Genomic DNA, 16,021 nt, shown 5'->3' with positions numbered 1-16,021 from the left:
CAAACATGTTTTGCTGGCAACACATTCCCTTTAAAGCAGCAGAATGTGTGAGGGGTATCTCCACCCTGTGAGCTTTTTATGTCCTCCCTTTGTTAGAACAAGTGGAACCTGCAGAGTGATTGTATTTTTTGCTTCCCTATGCTTAATTATTTAATTTAAGGAATCAGATTTATATTCTAAATCCAAACGTGCTATATGTTCTCCATAATACCCATGAATAAGCTAAATTTGGCTACACTATTTGACTCATATTACATAAGAATTATCCATTATTTATGGGGAATATATAACACGTTATACTATGTATTCAGTGGAGTTATATTCTAAAATAACCAGAGATTAATACATAACATAATAGATTAATAAAATAGATCAGCGCAGATCTTTACAGTTTTTTCAAATCAGAATTAAATTGTTATATATAGTCCATTAAAAGGGTTGTCCAGTCTTAAGAAATTGATGGCCTAACGATAGGACATCAATATCTGATCGTTGGGGTTCCGACTCCCGTGGATCAGCTGTTTTGAAGGGGCCGCAGCGCTCGCATGAGCACTGCTTCCCTTTCTTTCCTGTCACTGCTCGTACTGTGAGTGCATACTTCCCAACTGTCCCAGATTCAGCGGGATAGTCCCGGAATCCGGGTGGCGTCCCGCTGTCCCGGGCGCCCAGTGGTATTCCCTGGTTTTAACTGTATCAGCATCCTCAGGACACAGATACAGTTGAATCCAATGCTGAAGCAGGGAACCGTCAGCTCCCTGCTTCAGCATTCAACTATGGAGTCCCGGGCCAGAGCAGCGCAAGCTCTCTGGCCGGGGACTTCTGTCTTGAAAAAGCTCTTGACGTCACTGTCCATTAATGGACAGTGACTTCAGTGGCTCCTCCAGGAGTGGAATCACCGACCAGAGCGTTGCCGATGCTCTGGCTGGGGATTCCGCTCCTGGATGAGCCCCTGACGCCACTATCCATATATGGACAGTGACGTCAGGGGCTCTTCCAGAAGCAGAATCCCCAGCCAGAGAGATTCTAACGCTCTGGCTGGGGATTCCGCTCCTGCAGAAGGCCCTGGCATCACTATCCATATATGGGCAGTGACTTTAGGGGCTCTCCCTGGAGAGGAATCCCCGGCCAGAGCGTTGCCGATTCTCTGGCTGGGGATTCCACTCCTGGATGAGCCCCTGACGCCATTATTCATATATGGACAGTGACGTCAGGGGCTCTTCCAGAAGCAGAATCCCCGGCCAGAGCGTTGCCGATTCTCTGGCCCCGGATTCCGCTCCTGGAGGAGCCCCTGACGTCACTATCCATATACGAAAAGTGGCGTCAGGAGCTCTTCCTGATGTGAGATCCCAGGCCAGAGCATTACTGACGCTCTGGCCAGGGATTCCGCTTCTGGAGAAGCCCCTGGCATCACTATCCTTATAAAGTGATGTCAGGGGCTCCTCCTGGAGAGGAATCCCCGGGCAGAGCGTTGCGGATGCTCTAGCCGTGGATTCCGTTCCTAGCGGGAGTCCCTGACGTCACTGTCCATATATGCAAAAAGGAAAAGGAAGCAGCACTCCAGCAAAGATTTCAGGAATCTGCTTCCTTTTCTTTTTTGTATCTACATTGTGGGCATCCATCAGTCGGATTCCTGGAAGCTGGCACCCATTTTGACCCTAGAGGTTTAGTTCTGCTTCACAGTATTACAGTCTTCTCCCATTGAAGCCCCCCCAACATGTTTTACCACCGTAGTTGCGCCATCAGGTCCTCTTTAGCCCCATTTTACCCTGAGGACGCCACTACGGTGGTGAAATATGTCGGCGGGCTTCTCTCTTTTTAAAATTCAACGTGGCCTGTTAATTCAAGTCCTTTCCTAAGAAGACTCCAGCCGCTTGCTACCATTATTTCATACAGGCAGTGTGGTCATTAGACGTGTTGCTTTGACCCTGCACTCAGATAGTACAGACTGTTGAGCAATACTAGCATGACTATATAGGGACTTTCAGTTCACATTGCGCTTTTAATCTTAATTGTATGCTTAATATTCAGTTACAATAAAGTTATGTGTTATAATATTAGTAATCATTCAATAGGTACCTGGAAACAAGGGCTAATCTTTTTGCATTTGGCAATATTAACGTGTTTTGTTTGTACTTCAGCCCACCAGATACCTGGGTCCTCTTTTTGTCTTTCCTGTAATACGCAGCTGACACCGGCTGCATACGGGCAAGCCCGTTCCAAACATCCCCCCCCCCCGCACTATGATGTGCTATTAAGTCGTGGTGCAGGAACAGGTTAAACATTGAATTCAGGTGTTTAATTTAGTCCCATTGCTACAGGGGTATAATATCAAGCACATAGCCATGCAGTCTGCCTTTACAAACATTTGTGAAAGAATGGGTCGTTCTAAAGAGCTCACTGAGTTAGAGAGTGGAACTGTAATAGGATGCCATCGTTGTAACAAGTCAGTTCATGAAACTACACGATCAGCTGCGAGTTGTATTATTGCAAAGTGGAAGCGTCTAGGAACAACAGCAACTCAGCCATGAAGTGACAGACCACGTAAAATTACAGAGCGGGGTCGCCGAGTGCTGAGGCACATAGTGTATAAAAGTCGCCAACGCTTTGCTGACTCAAAAACTGCAGAGTTCTAAACCTCCTCTGGCATTAACATCCGCGCAAAAACTGTGCGCCAGAAGCTTCATGGTATGGGTTTCCATGATGACCGAGCAGCTGCATGCAAGCTTCACATCACCAAGCCCAATGCCAAGCATCAGATGGAGTGGTGTAAAGCATACCACAACTGTACTCTGGAGCAGTGGAAATGTGTTCTGTGGAGTGACGCTTCTCTATCTGGCAGTCTGATGGCGAGTCTGGGTTTGGCGAATGCCGGGAGAATGCCTGACTGCATTGTGTCAACTGTAATGTTTGATAGAGAAGGGATAATTCTATGGGGTTGTTTTTCAAGAGTTGGCCTAGGTCCCTTAGTTCCAGTGAAGAAAAATCTTAATGCTTCCACATACAAAGACATTTTATCAATTGTATGCTTCAAACTTTGTGGGAACAGTTTGGGGAAGGCCCTTTTGTATTCCAGACTGTTCTCCAGTACACAAAGCAAGTTCCTTAAAGGCATGGTTGGGTGAGTTTGGTGTGGAAGAACTTGACTGGCCCACATAGAGCCCTGACCTCAGCCCCATTAAACACCTTTGGGATGAACTAGAACGGAGACTGCGAGTCAGGCCCTCCCGTCCAACATCAGTGTCTGACCTCACAAATTCTCTTCTGGATGAATGGCCAAGAATTCACACAGACACTCCAAAATCTTGTATAAATCTTTCCCAGAGGAGTGGAAACGGTTTTAACTGCAAAGGGGGTATTAACTCCATGTTAAAGCCTATGGATGTCCTAAAAGCTCTTATGGACTCTTGTACATATAGTGTATTTGGTATCCCCAAAATGATAACAACCTGTAGAATGAATACTGTATAAAATGGCATACATTCTACATGCATGCATGTAACTATTTTTTATGTTCTAATTGAAGAAAACATATCTTTTAAAAATTTTTATAGAGTACAGTAAATTTATTTATACTAGTTTTTGAACTTTTAAAACTTTTTATTTCCTGTATTTTACTGGAGGGTGGCTTAGGGTAGCAGGGATAACATGTTTTGTGTTGCCATGTCATTCCTTTATGTAGAGATTGCAGATAATGGTAGTTTAATGGCTAATGGTCATTATTAGAGATGAGCGAATTTCACAAAATTAATTTTGTGTTTGATTCAATCAAATCAGAAATCCGATTAGATTCATTGCGAAACGCAAGTGCCCCGATTGCCCTAAAAAATTGTGTCTGACTCTCTGATGTCTTCTAGTACTGTATCCAAAACCTTTCAAGCTCTTTAACGCCTAGCCAGTATTAGTAATGTCAACGTGACAGCAACATACATGGGTATGGGTAAGTAACCACAGTGCATTTAGGGAAGGCTGTCTGCAAGACATTATGGGAAAGCCCACCCCAGGTCATGTGATCCTAATTCATATCTAAAATGGCAGCCATGCTCGCCGACAGGTGCCATTTTATAGCGATTCATGCACTCCCACCACAAAAGTGTAGGATTTTGCCAAATCCCAAACTTTTGGGAAATTCTTACAGAATTAATTAATGTATAATTGATTCCTCATTTTTATATACAATTCTGACTATACGATAAGGTTAAAAAATAAACCATTTGGAAGTTTGTCTAATTTAATTAGCGCTCTATTAATTTTCATCATAGTAATTTTCCATAATGTCTCACTTTAGACTTTACAGTTATATTCTTATGAGTATGCATTGCAATATGTTAATCATTTAAGCATTTACTGATATCCTGATATGTAACAATACATCAATTTGTGTTTTTTCATGATAATATTTCCTTACCCCACAGTCATTGGCTCCATCTCCACACATTCCAACAAAGTAGCTAAAACAATAAATTAAGTAAATTAGATATTTGTATACAATATATATGTTAGAAATATAACACTGATATTAGTACTACTATAATAAGTTATGAAATGCATTGAAGTATGCAAAGCAGGTGATACTGTAAGTTCTTAAATGAACATTGAAAAAACAGTTTTGGTTAATTGAAAACTAAAAATTCAGAATACATTTGTTTTCAACTTACTCTAACTTTTGAAGCTCTTCAATAAGACTTGATTTTTGCTTTGGAGTCATCCTTGCAAAAATGGTTCCATTTAATAGTATCTTTAAAAAATAAATACACAATATTAAATGTGAAGTATAATGTAATAATTATGCATAATTACATAACAATTATAATTACATAATATATTTTTTAATTTTGTTTATAACAGTTACATAGGAACAATTTCCTTTACCGATACAGTATTTTTCTGCTAAGTATAACTTGACATTTTTTTGTGAGTATAATGCCTTATATTGTAATATGGTGTCTTACATAATATAATGCTTATTATCTAATAAAAAATAAATAGCTACATACTTTTTCTTCTATTTGGAGATATACATATAATGTAGGATAAATGTTCAAGTATTTTAGTTAGTATGTCCGATCACGATCGAGCAAGATTAAACTGCTTTTGTCAGAAATATAATTTGACTTCTCACTATGTCCTTTAGTAATCTTTGTAAAATGTGTCACATCATAAGGCAATAGAGGAATATTGCACATATTTAATTTAACAAAATAAAATTTACTATAAGGGACAGTTCACACAGAGTTTTTTTATACGTTTTTTGACGTGGAAACCTCGTCGAAAAACGCATCAAAAAATGGCCGAAAATGCCTCCCATTGATTTCTGTTCAATCGTTTTTATTACATTTTTCATACAAAGAATAGATGCAGGGTATACATGTCACATTTCATTATTTACACAAATGAATATGGTAGCATCTTAGTCATAACTGCTTTATGTCCTTACAACAGTAAAACTTGTAAACAAAACAACAAAGTAACATCTTAACATCGCTAGCATCATTTATATCTTCAAAGACATTATATGAATATGGTGTTAATAGTTTATTTGTCAATTTGATTTGAAGTGATGTAGGGGCTATATGTGATGACATAGGGGGTTAGTTGACCAGCATTCCCAGATATTGGAGAATTTAGTAAAACTTAAATTACCTGTAATGACAGGGGGGTAGGGAAACAGACAGTGAGCCCTAATCTACCCACCACTCAGTCCCTGCCTACTTGTAACGACCCGCCCTAGGCGACGGGGTACAACTGGGCGACGGTCCCTACGCTCAGTAGGTGAACGACAGACAAACAGACAAGGGGACACAAGAAAAGGGAAATGGGGCAGTTGCCCACGGCAACACTATGAGCAACAAGAGAGGTGAACGAGCCGAGTCAAACCAGGAATGTACGCGGTACCAAACGCAGAGCAGGAGAGTAGTCAGTAAGCCGGGGTCAGTATGAAGAAAGGTCAAATAGCTAGGAGCTGCAGCAAGGCCAGGAAACCACACGAGAAGAATCACAAGCAAAGGAGGAACAGGAAAGGCAGGTATAAATAGACAGAGGGCGGGAGCTAGCTCCGTCTGGCCAGGCTGCGATAGGCTCTCCCACTCCTAAGCCTGCCATCCTGAGTGGTGGAAGATGGAGTCAGTATCAGAGACATAGACTCAGGTGCAGACTGATTACCCATGGGCGTATACACAGAAGTTGTGCCTGCCAGATCCTTTACATTACCATAGGCTATTATTCTTTCGTAGGCAAAGGATGAATTGATTAATAGTAAGAGTTCTGCCTGAGTGGGTGTATCAACACTCTTCCAGTGTCTGGTCACTACTAATTTTGCCATCGCCAATATTTTGCACGTCAGCGTTCTGAATTTGGGGGGGACGTCTTCCATGTGTAAGAACAGTAAAGCTAGTTGAGGGGATATAGGAATTCGTATATCAAACAGGGATTCCAGTAAAGCGAATATCTCTCTCCAGTATCCGAGTATAATCGGACATTCCCATAGTACATGTATCAACGTGCCTTTGGTGCCACAGCCCCTCCAACATTCTTCCGACACCGTTGGAACCATTTTATGTAATTTATCCGGGATATAGTACCATTGTAGGTGGGTTTTAAGAGCTGCTTCTAAATGTGAGCTACATTGCAATGAACTATGAATCTGTTTGTATGCCTTCCTCCATTCTTCCTCCCCAAATTATTTTCCTAACATCCGCTCCCATGTCAAGATGTTGTGGGTTTTGCAAAAATCAGCGTGTCCTGATAATGTGTCGTATATGTCTTTTAGAATCTTAGTAGGTTTGGCTATTAAGTTAAAAAGTTTCATGTTACATATAGGGTGAAGATTTTTTAAGGTCGCTATAAAGTGTCTGACCTGTAAGTATTTATAAAAGTCACTTCTGGGAAGAAAATACGTGAGCCTCAAATTTTCAAAGGAGTTCAGCTGGTTTTTAGAGTATAAATGGGACATTAGGGTAAGGTTCCTTGCTTTCCAACTGTTTAAATTTAAATGTGGAATGGCCAATTCTAGTACCTCTATAGGTATCTGCGAATTCGGAAGAGACAGGCGATCAATAGAATGTTCTTGTATATGCGACCAACATCCTAAGGCTGCTTTTGTAATTGGGGATATGTGTGAGGGCGTGGTTATGTTCCAGAAGTCCAGAAACAGGAGGGCTTTTAGGTTAGCAGGATATACGTAAGAGGATTCTATATGCACCCAGTGTCTTGTGAGATTAGCCGTCCATCCTGGATTAAAGAGCGCAACTAGAGTAGAAGTATAATAGCCATATATATCTGGTATGCCCAGTCCCCCTAGTTTTTTATCCCTGGTCAAAATATGTTCTGCAGCACATGGCTTACGGTATGACCAAATAAATTTCATTATAGCCTTTTGGATATTTTTAAAAAAAGACTTTGGTACCGCTATGTTCTAAACAAATACAACAGTTTAGGTAATAATAACATTTTGAATGCGGCAATCCTGCCTATCCAAGATACTTCAAATTTGTGTAATCTAGTCATTTCAACCTGTATTGTTTGCAGAAGAGGTTCATAATTAGACCGGTATAAAGCCTTATGATATTGCGTCAGCGTGATACCTAGATATGTAATACCTTTTTCTTTCCAGTCGAATGGGTATTTATGTCTGAGGAAGTGTAGCACAGAGGGCAAGATGTTCAGCGGTAGTATTTGAGACTTCTGGGTATTTAATTTATATAGTGAAATCTGCCCAAATGACCGAATGCATTCTAACACAGCTTCTAAGGAGTCCTCTGGGGAGGATAAGGAGAGGATAATGTCATCAGCGTATAGGGAGATTGTATGCATTCGACTATCAATGCTTATACCTTGGATAGTGGTGTGCGTTTCGAAGGGTTTGTGCTAGGGGCTCCATAGATAAAATGAACACTAGAGGGGATAGAGGACACCCTTGTCTAGTTCCATTAGTAATTTGAAACATGTCAGAAAGTACTCCATTAGTATATACTTTGGCTGAGGGGCATGAGTATAATGCCTTAATAGCTTCAATTATATTTCCTCTAAACCCCATCTTCTCTAATGTAGAAAAAGCATATTCCCAATGTATGCGGTCAAACGCTTTTTCAGCATCTAAAGCCAACATAACCGAAGGTGTCTCCGATTGTTCTATATTATGTAGAATACCTAGTACTCTGCGGGTGTTGTCAGAAGCTTGTCTACCTTTCACAAATCCCACTTGGTCTTCCCCTATCAGCATGGGTAACAAGGGGGCAAGTCTCATAGCCAAAATTTTTGCGTATATTTTAACGTCTACATTTAGTAGGGAAATGGGCCGGAATTTTTGAGGGGCATCTATAGGTTTGTCAGGTTTTGGGATGGTGACAATTAAAGCAGCTTGGTTTTCCGCTGGCATGGATCCTGAGTCCATTGCTTTTTGAAAAAATCTACACATGTAAGGCACTAATGTACCCTGTAGGGATTTATAATACGTGTTCGTAAGTCCGTCTGGACCAGGGGACTTGCCATTGGGAAGTGAATTTAGCGCCGTTGAAATCTCCTTTTCTAGGAATGGTGCGTTTAAACTCCGCAATTGGATTTCTGTAAGGTGAGGTAAATCAATTTTTTGTAAAAAGGCCTGTATATCCTTTTTCGACGGATGAGGGGAAAAAGGATCTTGCTCCAAATTATATAGGGAAGAATAAATGGTTTGAAATTGGTTGGCAATGTCTGTGGGATGAGTTATTTTTGCTTGGATATGTGGATCTAGCAAAAATGGGATCTTGGATTTTTGATGTTGTGTCTTCAATCTGATCGCTAACAATTTGCCAGCCTTGTTGTTCTGCGAATAGTACCTTGCTTTGGATTTTTTAAGATTTTTTCTCATATTCTGAGAGTAAGCTACATCTTAGGCATTGTCGGAGAGTATACAGTTTGTCAGCATTTTGTGGCGTCTGCTTAGTTTTATTTTGAGTTTCCAAGGAACGAATTCCTGCCGTAAGGGAGGAAATTAAAGCCATCCTCTGTTTTTTAACTATATGGCCTAAGCGAATGAGGGTACCTCTAATAAAGGCTTTGTGGGCATTCCAGAGGGTAAAGTCATTGATTTGGGAGTTATCATTCTGTTGGAAGTATTCTCGGAGATCTTTGGCAATAGTTAGTTTATGGTCTGTATGAGATAATAAAAATGGATTACATCTCCACAGATACGTAGGGTTAGACACATTGTTTTCCTCAAGGGTCAAAGTTATTACCGCATGGTCAGACCACTTTATGGTCTCTATTGAAGAATTTTTAGTAGCAAAGAGCAGTACTTTATCCACGAGAAATAGGTCTATACGGGAGTAGCTATTATGAGTTGGAGAGTAGAAGGTGTAATCTCTTTCTATACTATGCTGAGCTCTCCAGACATCATACAACTCTTGTTTTGCCACCAAAGGACCAAGTTGGGGTTGTGACTGACGAGCAGGATTCGTAGTATCTAAAGAGGCATCGACTATGGTGTTGAAGTCTCCACAGATTAATACCTTTCCCTGACGGAATTTGTTAATTAGTATTTTGTGAAGAAAGCGAATTTGGTGGCGGTTGGGAGCATAAATATTTACCACTGTGTATGTGATGTTATTAATCATACAGATTAAAATAATGTATCTACCGTTTGGGTCGATATGAGCTTGGAGCTTTTGAAAGGCTACTGAGTTTTTTACCGCGATCAAGACTCCTCTCGACTTAGTCGTATAGTGTGACTGAAATATATGAGGGAATAGATGGTGGTTAATTCGGTTCGCATCTGTCTGCAATAGGTGCGTTTCTTGGGCACATAAAATGTCACAGGTTATAGACTTAGATTCTTGCCACATATGCGCTCTCTTATGCAGGCTATTGAGGCCGTTAACATTAAGTGAGGCTATTTTAATAGTCATTGAGGGGATAGAGAAATGCGATGGATTGCCCTATCTGAAGGGGGCATTAGAGCAACATATCCTTTATATGTACTCAAGGTAAGTAACTCATATAGTCTCTCCTGACCATATTCACAACTTATATATCTACTGCTAGCACATAAATATAAGAAAAATAGAAACAGGAAACAATAGATTCCACACAAATCTAGCACGAACCATGGACAAATACAACTATCCATCAAAATGGGGGAAAAAACAGTCAGCTTGATATCAGGTCAAGATGACCGCAACTACACCTGTAGTAGCTCAGCCTCAGAAAAACTTTGGCGAGGGAAATACCTCCATCTCGACGACCAGCAGAGATGAAGTAGGAGAAGTAGAAAAAATATACCAAGAGCTGTCTTCTTAATGCTTTCGGTGTTTTCGGTAATCTACCATTTGCCATTCGTCTCGTACCCGCTGGGGGGTGTGGTTAGATTGTTGAGGTTGTAGATGAACTGGTATGTCCCACGTCTTTAGTAGGACAATTCCTTCTGACAGATTTCGGATCATGTGCATAGAGTTGTTTCTATGAATGAGTAGGCGATCCGGGAATCCCCATCGGTATAAGATCTTGTTGTCCCGCAAGGCAGTTGTGATTGGGGCCAAGCCTCTTCGTAATTGTAGAGTCGCAGCTGAAAGATCCGTCAATATGGATAATTTATTGTATTGCGATGGTATGGCATCTTTTCTCTTGAGGGATGTCATCAATTGTTCCTTTACATGGAAGAACTGTATACGGGCTAGTACGTCACGCGGCACGTCGTCTGTAAGGTGTTTTGGTTTTGGAAGTCTATGGATTCTATCTATAATTAGATCTCTCGAATTGCATCCAGGCAGCATGGTCTTGATGAAATCCTGTGCGTACTTAAGCAGATCAGGCGTAGCGACATCCTCAGGAATCCCTCTTAACTTGATATTGTTTCTACGAGATCTGTCTTCTAAGTCAGCCATTTTTGCCTTGATTTGGGAAACTTCTGCTTCTAAGTCGTAATGTGCATCGATCAACCCATTATGTGAGGTTACAAATTCACTGAGTTTAGATTCCGCATGTTGGACTCTAATCTCTACATCTTGTATTGCTGTCGACAAGGGATGGAGCATTTTAGCAAATCCAGCTTGCAGGGAGGTACTAAGAGCTTGAAGCATGGTCTTCATTGTCAGCTCTGTTACAACGTTAGTTGAAGAGGGCAGCTCATCCAAAATCTTTCCCTCTGAGATAAGTGCCCCAGGGGACGTGCAGTTGCCTACCAGGTTTGCTGGAACTGAAAGAGGGAGAAGGCTCTGACTTTGTGGCGATGAGCTCCTGGAGCTCGGTAATGGCGGCGACGGGGATGCAGCAAGCTATGTGGACTGCTCAAGATGGCGCCAGCGACGTCCCGAGGAAGCGCGGTTTGCAGCAGGAGTATCCCTATGAGCTATGGCCGCAGCAGTGTCGGGAAATGGGGAGACTTGGGTCGGGACAGAGGCGCTTCGCCTCTGTGTACTCACTGTAGTGTGGATCCGCGACGGTGAGTGTGGCGGCGGTTCAGATGTAAGGGAGCCGGTCTGAGAGCACGTGTCTCCTCCATCTTGCATAACCTCCGCATGTCGGGGGGAGAAAAAGTCAGTGAGCTTTGCTGGTCTCGCTGCAGTCTTCCAACGTCTCGGCATGTCGGCTGTACACTCCACTCCTTGCAGGGAACTAACTGAAGTTAGTATTTTCAGTGTGTGTGAGGCTGTAGTCGCTATAGTTGGTGATAAGGTGCAGGAGCTCTTCACTCACGCGGCCATTCAAGTAGACAGCCAAGCCACGTCCCCCCTCCTCCCATTGATTTCAATGGGAGGCGGAGGCATTTTTTTCCCGTGAGCGGAAAAACCGTCTCGCGGGAAAAAGAAGCGACATGCCCTATCTTCGGGTGTTTACGTCTCTGACCTCCCATTGACATCAGTGGGAGGCAGAGAAAGCGTATTTCACAGCGTTTTTTGCCCGTGGCACTCAATGGCCGCGGGCGAAAAATGCCGCAAAAAACGCGGCAAACGGCGTGCAGGCAGATAAAAATCTGTAAAAAAAACTCTGTGTGAACATAGCCTAAGGGGGAACAAAATGTAAGATGGAAAATAAAATAATAAAATACATTTTAAGTCAAAACATTGGAAGTTTAAAAGAAATTAGAAAAGGAATAAAGAAGAGCTAAAATAAATTATACCCATTCAAAGAGTCTAAAAAAAAATATGTTTACTTCTATAATATATGTTTAATATAGTAAAATACAATGATATACTAAAGATTTCCTTGAATAATAATGTAGGGCGTAAAGGGGTTATCCGGTATTCCAAAATTCATATCATCAATATTAGATTGGTGGGGGTCCGACTCTCAGCACCCCTGCTGATCAGCTGTTTGAAGATGCCATGGCACTCGTATGAGCGCTGCAGCCTCTTCGTGCGAGGTATTGCAGCACTGTACAATTTATTTGAATGGGACTGCGCTGCAAAACCTCACACGGTCGCTACGATAGTAATGGTGTGTGAAAGTACAAACAGAAATTTAACCTATGTAATCAATGAAGAAGCTGCAGCGCTCGTACGAGTGCCATGTCACCATGAAACAGCTGTTAGGTGGGGATGCCGAGAGTCGGACTCCCACCAATCTAAATAACAATTGTGTAGTCCTCACCAAATTATTTAAACCAATAACTAATTTTCGTGACAACAAAATAACAGATTTCAGTATTTTCCAAAAATGTATTCAACATTCAGGAACCGGGTGGGAAAAATAAGTACTACCTACTTCCCTTAAAAAGCCATCTGTCACACGGATGATATTTACGCTCATCTGAATAAGCCCTTAGGCTATGTTCACACAGCGGAATTCTGCCTTCTATTCACTTCAATGGGAGGCAGAAGCTTCTTTTTTCCACTGGCTGATTTTTCTAGCTAGCTGATAAAAGAAGCGCCCTGCCCAATTTTTGTGCGGATTCCGCCCAAACCTGCCATTGAAGTGGAGTGGGAGTAGGAATCTTCCTGCTGACAGCAGAAATAATTCTGCGGCCTATTTTGTGGCGGGACCCGCCAAGCAAAATATGCTGTGTGAACATAGCCTAAAGGTGCTTTTACACGGGGAGGTTTTTTTACCTGGTAATGAGCGCCGATCAAAGATAACAGCTGTCATTCGTCCCTATACATTTTGCACCTTGTTGGCAGCACTGTTTACACTGGGAGATGTGCGTCCGAGAAGCGACCATTTTTTGGGTTACATAATAGATCCGATCAGCTGACAAACAAGTGTTTGCTCATTTGTCATCTGATCGCTGCTCTGTTTACACATGATAATTATCAGGAAAGAGCGTTCACATGAGTCCTCGTTTGCCCAGTCATCGGCCTGTGTTTGTCATTATTGGCCTGTGTAAAAGGGCTTTAAGTCCAGCTCCAAACAATTTGAAATTCACCATTTTACAAAGAGAAGAACAGTTTACATCTGGAAAGCCTGCAAGACAGTAGCCAAGAACTACATCACATGACCAAAAGACCTCCGTAAGCACACTAAATGTTTATATTTATAATAGCACAATTAAAAAAATTTGGCTTTTTTGGAGGGTGGCTAGGAAAAAGCCCTTCCTCTCCAAAAATTATATGGCAGCACAATTGAATCTGAACAAACTGCAAAAGTTCTGAAACAATATCTTTTGAAATAATGAGACCAAGTTGGAAATGTTTGCATAATTAGCAAAAACCAAACAACACATCACCGCAAACACCTCATACCAACTGTCATGTATGGTGGTAGAGGGGTGATGATTTGGGCTTGTTTTGCTGCTGTGGGACCTGGGAAACTTGCAGTCATTGAAACAATGATGAACTCCACTTTATACAAGAATGTTTCAAGCTGGGCCGCAATTGGGTCATGCAACAATGACAATTATTCAAAGCAGACCAGTAAATCCATATCGGCGTGACTAAAGAAGAAAAAAATCAATGTGTTGGAATGGCCAAGTCCGGTCCTCAACCCCAATGTGATGCTGTGAAAAAATGTAAATAACAGGAACAAAATCTCTCCAAAACGATGTGACAGTGTGACAGAATACGTGTAACTCAAGGTATTGTTGCTAATGGTAGTTCTACACATAACTAAATTATAGGGTGTACTTATTTTTTTCCACCTGGTTTCTAAATGTTTGTTCACTTTTTGGAAGAAAATTTAACATTTTGAAACCTGCTGTATTGTTTTTGTTATAACTAGAGGTTATTTGCTTATTTACAGAAGTTGGTAAGGACCACACAATTGTTCTTTAGGCCTTGAGAAATAAAAACACAGAATTTTACTTTCTTTTTCCATTAGAAGTGAATAGCATTGCTCTACTGCCTGAAGAGCTGAACCGCCCAAAATTTGTGTGAACAAGTGCTCTTTTTATGTCCAAATATATGGTACAACATTGAAGTAAATGTTGAGACAAACCTATAATTCTACACTTACTTTTGGCAGCAAATTGGAAAAGTGTTGAGTTAAAACTTGATAGGACTTTCCAGTCAGTGCAAAGTGAAAGTTTCCCAAGACAGTTGGGTTATTAATCCATCCTCCACCAACATTAATATGTGACTCATTAGTATGTAACTTTAGGAGGAAAAAAAGAAAAAAAATTGATTATGATTATATAATTATAATTGAAAAAAATTGGTTTATTTGTGCTTCGAAAACTCTACACCATAAAATTGCAACATTCTTTATTCTATTATACATTACTGCTTAATCTGCTGGAACCTTATTCTAAGTTACTGCAACAACAAATGTTCTTATACTGTTAAGTGAGTTGGATTCAATGGGCGCTGTTAAATAATGCCACATGTAGAAGTGGCATAGGATTATTGTGGCGATAAGAGCTAATCGCTGAGGGGTTCCAGCAACCAGAGCCCTGGGGATCAGCTCATCACTAGTTGGGAAAATCCTGCAAATACAGAAAACCAAAAACTTTTTCAATGATGGATAACAGAACTGTACATTATGGTTTGACTGGTCACTCTATGTCAGATACCTGGAGGATCTTCTGATATTCATGAGTTCCAATAGGTATTTAGCTAGCACTTCATCTGACTCCTACTGTGATTTTTGCAGACAAGTGATTTTAAACGTATACAGTTTTGAGGGTGTCAAGTCCAAAAACTGAAAAAGATAATACCGGCACTCAAGCATCACACAGAGACCTGATATAAATGATACCATTCTATTAGAAAAAATTGATAAAAGCAAACAGATTGTAAGTACATACAATATGTTGCAACAATTATTCTGCAATATGACGTAAATATCACCCACATTGGACGGCTGGTGAAATAACTGCAGAGCGCAGTTGCAGGTTCCATCTGGCCAAGCGAAACTAATGGGATAATGACCACTTCACTGACTCGAAGTGTTCTAGCTATACACCAACGATCTACAGTCGGATTGCAATCTATTGTACCGGGACAGTGCTGTTGCACTATATTGCATACAACTGCAGTTCTGTATATACATCACCATCATGTGGAGTAAATTTGTGGCTAATCTTGCCTATTTTTCTTTGTTATATACAATATAACTAAGTATGTATACCCAATATTAAGCTAATATTGAGCTTGTGTCGTAAGGTCCCTGCAGCAGACACTGTTTTTTTAAGCACATCATTTTTAAAGTATGGATTTTCAGCCTAGATGGATTGAGATTATATAGCATTATTATCATCTATAATGTCGATTATGTCATTTAGGTCATATTGAAGAATAATTGCAACATATTATATGTACTTTTAGGTCTGTTTGCTTTTATATATTTTTTTATTAATACAGTTCTACAGTTGATATCTGGTCTCTGTATGATGCTTGAGTGCCAGTACTATTTTTTCAATTTTTCCTAATTTATTTTAAATACAATTGTGCACATTTAACACTCAAAATATTTTTTTTTTTTTACAATTTATTTCAGATTGTATAAGCCTGCAGTTTTGGTCATTAAGCTTAGTAGTTCAACCCTTTTAGGATGATAGCATTTTGGTATATTACATTGTGATGCACACTGTGCTCTGTTTTATGTATTCAGATCCATTATTACAGTAACATTCAAACAACTGCAGAATGAGGGAACTGCCATATTACTGTCCAATAAT

The 16,021-nt window shown here is 40.6% G+C and overlaps 1 protein-coding gene across 2 annotated transcripts in view; it reads right to left on the bottom strand.

The window, feature by feature from the left end:
• LOC142759520 (putative cation-transporting ATPase 13A4) overlaps positions 1 to 16,021 on the bottom strand; it is a 122,425-nt gene that overhangs the window by 18,694 nt on the left and 87,710 nt on the right. For both annotated transcript variants that reach the window (XM_075861767.1, XM_075861768.1), the window contains exons 20-22: positions 14,359 to 14,496; positions 4,656 to 4,735; positions 4,406 to 4,448 (exon numbers count right to left, since the gene is read on the bottom strand). In XM_075861767.1, the coding sequence (XP_075717882.1) occupies positions 4,406 to 4,448; positions 4,656 to 4,735; positions 14,359 to 14,496 (261 nt within the window). The remainder of the gene's footprint in view (positions 1 to 4,405; positions 4,449 to 4,655; positions 4,736 to 14,358; positions 14,497 to 16,021) is intronic.

The sequence above is a fragment of the Rhinoderma darwinii genome, chromosome 4 (assembly GCF_050947455.1).
Source record: "Rhinoderma darwinii isolate aRhiDar2 chromosome 4, aRhiDar2.hap1, whole genome shotgun sequence".
In the NCBI taxonomy this organism is placed as follows: domain Eukaryota; kingdom Metazoa; phylum Chordata; class Amphibia; order Anura; family Rhinodermatidae; genus Rhinoderma; species Rhinoderma darwinii.
The sequence above is the reverse complement of the archived record's forward strand: the minus strand, read 5'-3'. Positions and strand labels throughout refer to the sequence as shown.